Raw genomic sequence first — 6,760 nt, 5'->3', positions numbered from 1 at the left:
TACTTGCTGCCAGGGAACATCTACAAGTGGGAAGCAGTAGTCATTTGTTCTTATTTGCTCTAGTTTCTATCCCATGGCACCTGGCCTGGTTCAGAGCCCAAGATGGCTAATTTTCCTCAGTAGAATCCTTTACTTAGGGTGCAGGCAGCCATATAACTCATGCCATTTCTTGAGTTGCTGAGAAGTATGCAGCTTTTCAGGAAGATATTCTTGGAGCTCAAGCCAAGCAGTTGCCTCAATGACTGCCTGATTGTTTCCATTTAACAATTTGGGTTTTCTCCCACAGTCACTTCAGTGTGCTCAGTAAATTGGTGTTTTATGCTTGATTTTCACTTTCAGAATTCTATCTCAGCATTATGAGGATCTGATGTCATGATGTAGGCAAACGTTCCCGTATTGACATGTTTTGTTTTTGGCTAGTGGAGAGGTAATGCCAAAATTCTGAGTTCCATGGGAATAGAGCCAAGAGACGTTTGGCTTCTTAGTCAGAGTTAGTGTCCGTGGGAGCGGATCTGGGAAAGTCTTGTGGAGGATCCATGGCCAAAACCGCATAATCAGATTTTGTTCTGAATAGGGTCCTTCATAAGATGTTAGAAAAAAAAAAAAGAACATAACATTATAGGAAGAAAGTTTTCTTAATCAAATAATCTTGAATGGTTAGGAAGACAAATTAAAAATGTGAATTAGTAGGTTAATCTCTTCATATGTTTGGTTTAAAACTTACCTTTAAGATTAATTGAATCAAGTTTATCTGTCGGCCCTTCTCAGGAGAACTCTCCAACAGATCTCGTTAAGATCAGAATCTGGGAATATGTTTTAGATCTCTGTAAGTTAATTCCAGTGAACAGTGTTTTGCCTATAGTGAGTACACAGAACTAATAAAAGAAAATGTTATTAAAGTCAGTTTTTCAAGAAAGTAAATGTATGTGTGTTTAATAATCACCTTTATTATAGAATAAAAATAATAGCATCATACTGTTAAAAAAACTTTTCTATCTTACAGTAATCCAAAATTATAATCAATGAAAACTTAATATGTATTTCTTTGCTTCATTGCCAAACCATGTATTTCTGTATCAGGAATACTTAGTGTAATGTTAAACCATAGCTGAAGTGAACTACTCAACCATTGTAACAGAAGATTAGGGAGTTGTCTATCATTATTATTACACATACATTTTATGCTTGTCAGATAAATTAGGCAGCTTCATATGTCAAGTCTTACATTCAAGAACATCCTGTGTTCTTGACAGGATGTGGTATTCATTGAAGTTTTTGGTAGGTAATCTAGTAAAATATATGTAAATAATCCCTCTATCTAGTGTTTTAAATTTTAACAAAGATAATCTTGCTATAAATGAATGCTATCTAATGAAAATGTATTAATTTTTCAAAGACTTCCTCTGCAAAATTCCACCTAGGCATGAATGAACTAAATTTAGTACCACTTCGCATTGCTCGACATCGTACTAAGGGATGACCAAAATTAGTATAGTTTAATTTGATATGTTTTGCAGTGTGTAAATTGGAACTGAATGACCATGCAAATGAAATTTCAACACTATACGTCATGTGCCAGGCAAGTCATGACTTGCTTATCACATTTTAGCCTATGGTTTAATTTCTTAGTTATATTACTGGATAGTATCCATGTGTCTTATTTTTTAAAGTGATCATTTGATATTTTAAATGGAATTTTTTTATCATGCTACATTTTTAATGAGTAGTATTGGAATGAATGATCAAACAAGTGTAATTTATTTGATTTCTATTTCTTTTCTTTTTTTTTTTTTTTTGCGATACGCAGGCCTCTCACCACTGTGGCCTCTCCCGTTGCGGAGCACAGGCTCCGGACGTGCCAGGCTCAGCGGCCATGGGTCACGGGCCCAGCCGCTCCGCGGCATGTGGGATCTTCCCAGACCGGGGCATGAACCCGCGTCCCCTGCATCGGCAGGCGGACTCTCAACCACTGCGCCACCAGGGAAGCTCATTATTTCTATTTCTTATATAATTAATGTACAAATATAAATGCTACATTTCTTTGGGCAATTTGATTAATTTAATTTAACCTCAGTTCCCTCTATGAAATGGGCATAATAATAATACTTCCAGCATTATGAAGATAAAATTACATCATTAATGTGAGGGGACTTTGAAAGTTATTAATTATTAATTATATTTCAATTTGTATTACTGTACACAGTAAAGTAGTGGTTTTAATCACATACTACCATAGATTTCCCATTAGAGTCTATTTGTCCAAGATAATCTCCAGGTTGATAAAAGATAGATGTGAACTGTTATAATCCTATGGACTTTTAGTTAGTGCCCAGTATTGACATTCCCCAGCTGACAAACCATGACTCAGAGCTTTTTTTGTTGTTTTTAGCTCTCCTGCATTTTCTCTTTTGGAATCATTCTTCTCACTCTGACCCACCATCCACTCTAGCATTTCAGAACTCTTGTCTCAGTTTTTGAACCAATTCACTTTATGACTTTGGGCAACCCTCTCTTTAGACCTCAGTTCTGTCATGTGTAAATTAGATGATCTCTAAGGTCTATTCCCTCTGTCACATCCTATGACATCGACCCACTTCTGTCTGTTTGTACATTTCTCTGCTTTGCTAATCACCTGCTCTTCTTCCACCTTCTCATAATACCAACTCTAACCTCCCTTATTAAAATGCAGCCACACAACATTTGCAGAAACCAATGCTGAACATATATAAGGATATATTACAAATTATACATTAAAAAATATAGTTTCACTCTTTCATTAGGACTTGTTGAAGAATTGGTGTAACCAGAGCAATGAATCATTGTGTCGAACTGCTCTGAATTCAAATTCAGACCAGCCACTGAGGTACCTCCTATTGTCTCAGTTCCTCAGAGTTCTCTTCTGTAAACTGGGGACAGTAATGTCTCCTACATTGAGTGTGTCAGGAAAGTTCCTAGCACAAATCTGGTGCTCAGTAAATATTATCATCTCATACCCTCCTCCTAATTCTGACATCCAGACATCAGAAGCCCTGATGATTTATGATTTTGGTTTTGACACATAAGAAGAATGTGAGTTCATAATTTGAAGTGCTTTTTATTCAGCTGTCTAGTTTAATCTCTCACAGACTTGCCAGTTGATGATTGGATGATCTTTAAGAAACATAGAGGGTTTCCCGGGTGGCGCAGTGGCTGAGAGTCCGCCTGCCGATGCGGGGGACACGGGTTCGTGCCCTGGTCCGGGAGGATCCCACGTGCCGCGGAGCTGCTGGGCCCGAGAGCCATGGCCGCTGGGCCTGCGTGTCCGGAGCCTGTGCTCCGCAATGGGAGAGGCCACAACAGTGAGAGGCCCGCGTACCGCAAAGAAAAAAAAAAAAAAAGAAACATAGAATGTTTTGGTAATTAGCAAGTGTTTTAGCCATGTTAAGACATCCAGGCTGATTTGATACTTATTTTCCTTTTCAAACATTCAATTGGTTAAGGATTAAAACTAATTAATTGGGAAGCAGGCCCTTATAAGTATACTTTATTACTTCATAATTTTTATCTTAAGAAGGAAAATAAACTAGATTCTATGAATGAGCTCTAAGAAGACCCTGAGCTCCCTGAAATTATATGCAAAATTGTGAGTTTTCTTTTTCCTGGTGAGAGTGTCCCACAAGACCCAAAAGGGTCATTGACATTCTTAAATGAGTATATGGTGGTTTAAAGTGAAATAGATTTGTTTTCGTTTGGGGTATAGAATAATTGAGTTCTAATCTAGCTACTGTCAATGTCAAAATATTGCCTTTTTATTTTAAGAAAATAAAGTTCTCTATAGAAGTGCAAAAACCAACTTGAATACAAAAGGAACCATAGAGTCTGAAAGGGTTTTTTGTTTGTTTTTATTTTTTACTGTGTTTTTTTTAACTAACATAGGTTTGTGGGAAGTACGAGAAGTATTCCAAAACAATCAGAATATTAAAATTGATACACTACATTGAACTTTACATAATGTTTTCTGAAAATTTCAGGGATTAGTGTCACATATCACAAGTGAATATTCTTGGGGTGCTGAAAATGAAAGTGACATGCCCATAGGCAGAATAACAGAGCGCCTTTGCCATTCCTAGGACCTAGGCAAAATAGAAAAAGAAATGCCTAGGTCTTGTCACAAAACAAATTGGTCCTGATGCTTTCTTTCATGGTCATATGGGTTTTGAAGCAGGCTACCAAATGGAGAGGTTAGTGATGTGATCCTGGGGCTCCATGGTAAGGGTGAATATAAAGGTTGGGGAGTCCTGAAACTGGGTCCTTGGAAACGGAGGGTGTTCCTTCCTCACAGTTCCCACTGTAGGGATCAAGGTCCCCAGTTATTTGTGCTCCAGAGCCTAAGGTGTGTTAATGCGCCTGCTGACCCAGACTTTGAGGTCATGTATATTCATGGCCCTGGAAGAAGTATGTTCTGATATGTGCAACTGAAAAGTGGCCTTACCCTGTCACCGCAGCTGGCTCCTCCCCCCACAGGGGCAACTCCCTTACAGCTCCAGCCTTGTCAGTGTTAAATATGTCGGTATCAGAATTAGAAAAAGTACTGCACTTCGTTTGTATGAGTGTAAATTGCTGTAATATATTTCATGGTTATAATAATTATAAATTATTTATTTAAGAACCATAACACTAAACAAAATTTTAATCGCCTCCCCCATTAGACATAGTCACTGCTTTAGAGCTAAGCTATTAAATTGGCCAGGGGTGGATTCTAGGCACTTTATAATTATTTTTCAATTCAGTTTGAAAATTTGTGCCCCCAAAACTCAGATAAATGTGCCAGTATCATTAAGTGCTAGGAAAAAGATGCAGTTTCCCTGTGTCCCTGTGGCTTCAGTAGAACTTGTAACTCTAGGACCATATACCCTTGCCAACTGCAATGCATTTGGAAATTGAACCTATGAAAACATATAAATAGTTTTCAGGTCAAGATAAAGAGAAATGAAACAGATGTAACTAGCCCTTGCTTTTGTATGTTTAAAGCAACTTGACCAGAACCAATTTAACAGGAATTTCACTCATGAGAAACTAGAGTAGCAGACCTAAAATTTCTAAACCAAACTTTGTGCTAAATCATTAAACTTTTACAATAAAGTGAAAACCAAAAATCCAGAATTAATCATTATAACATAAAACTGTTGTGTCTTTCAAAAAACATGAAAACACTTTAATATAATTTATATTGTTTCTACACATTAGATGTAGGAAATAATTTCACTTAGTCATAAGTATAATGTATTTGATTAACAAAATCCTAATTTACAAAATAGAAGTAAATATATGTAGAAATATATTCATTATCAAATTATAAAATAAAATTAACAATTCTTAAGATATCATCAGTTTATTTTTCTGATTTCAGATAATAGAGTTAAATCATTTTTGTATGCTTAATGATATTTATAAGTATTAAAATAATGGAACGTTGAGATTTGAATACAATGATAGTAAACCACTGAAATTTCACATTCACATTATATAGCCATCATGAATCCGTAAGTGAATGTTAATAATGTAAAAAAATATAAAATGATTGTAATATAACCATCTAACCATTAGCATATGGAGTTTTAAGACCACATTTAATCAGCTAATTTTCTCCGAAATATAAGCATTTGCTTTTCTGTCATACATGAAATGTCTTTGTGCCTTAATACATAATTTGAAATGTGCTTACTGTAAAAATATACCAAAGTAAATAAAAAAGGAGACATTTATTTACAAAACAATATTGTATACATATTATATCAATGCAATTGTTTCAGAAGTCTTTTTATACAATATTGATAGAATCAGTCATTTCCATTATTTCATCATAAAAACTGCAGTGTTGCAAAGGCAGGCTATAATTTTGAAATTTTGATAAAAATGAATACTTTTTTGGCTGCCTTGGAAATGCAGTTTCTCCAAGTATGCTACAGAATTGAATCCAGACCTCTAGAAAAATGATTTTTCTTTCATTAAAGAAAATCCATTCCCCGTTTGGAGGAGTATGAAAATGCACCTGAAGAAAGGAGAAACATTACTGATTGTATTTTATTTGATAAACCTGATAACATCAGCCATTCAGCCTATTGTATTAGCACCATTGGCATGAATTGTTAATGTACTGTATCAATCAGAATAGGAATGGGAACTTGCACATGGTGTACCATCCCTATTTTTGTGGAATCTTATCTTACCAAGTATGCTATCATACAATATAAATTCAAGTGTTTAAGGATGATTCAAATAATGGTATATAACAATCCTGCATTTTACCAATACTACATATAGATTTTTCTGTAAATATTAAATGAAACTGTAAAGAAATAGACTTTAAAGCATACTCCTTTAATTCACCAGAACACAAGGAGAATTGCTTTCATTTACCTGCGTATGTTGTGATATATATGAATATAAATGGAATTTGATCTCCAAGTTAAAAAACTCTGGAAATCCTAAAACTTTTTATTGTATGATTTGTTTTGATGGTTAAATGCCAACCGTTGCATATATTCTCTCTTTTAGTTCGTATACTGTAGCTCGTGCGTAAGTGACTGTAGCATACTCTAGGCTTACAGCCTGTGGTACATAATTTCACAGTTTCAAAATTGTTGAGGGGAAGACCTTCCACTTTTTAGGAAGTTATGAAACAAATATACATCTCATGAGCACCCACAGCGATCTACTACCATGGCTGGAATTTTCCCATATATTATTTGTTCTTTGCCATTAAAATATAGCATATTAA

The 6,760-nt window shown here is 35.3% G+C and overlaps 1 protein-coding gene across 1 annotated transcript in view; it reads right to left on the bottom strand.

The window, feature by feature from the left end:
- Nucleotides 1-5,170: 5,170 nt before the first annotated feature.
- The window catches only part of MSTN (myostatin), a 6,623-nt gene continuing 5,033 nt past the window's right edge, over nt 5,171-6,760 (bottom strand). Inside the window, exon 3 of the mRNA XM_007464973.1 lies at nt 5,171-6,760. This exon is cut by the window's right edge and continues 268 nt beyond it. Coding sequence (XP_007465035.1) covers nt 6,675-6,760 — 86 coding nt within the window. The 3' untranslated portion in view covers nt 5,171-6,674.

Source organism: Lipotes vexillifer, unplaced genomic scaffold (genome assembly GCF_000442215.2).
Source record: "Lipotes vexillifer unplaced genomic scaffold, Lipotes_vexillifer_v1.1 scaffold903, whole genome shotgun sequence".
Taxonomy (NCBI): Eukaryota; Metazoa; Chordata; class Mammalia; order Artiodactyla; family Lipotidae; genus Lipotes; species Lipotes vexillifer.
The sequence above is the reverse complement of the archived record's forward strand: the minus strand, read 5'-3'. Positions and strand labels throughout refer to the sequence as shown.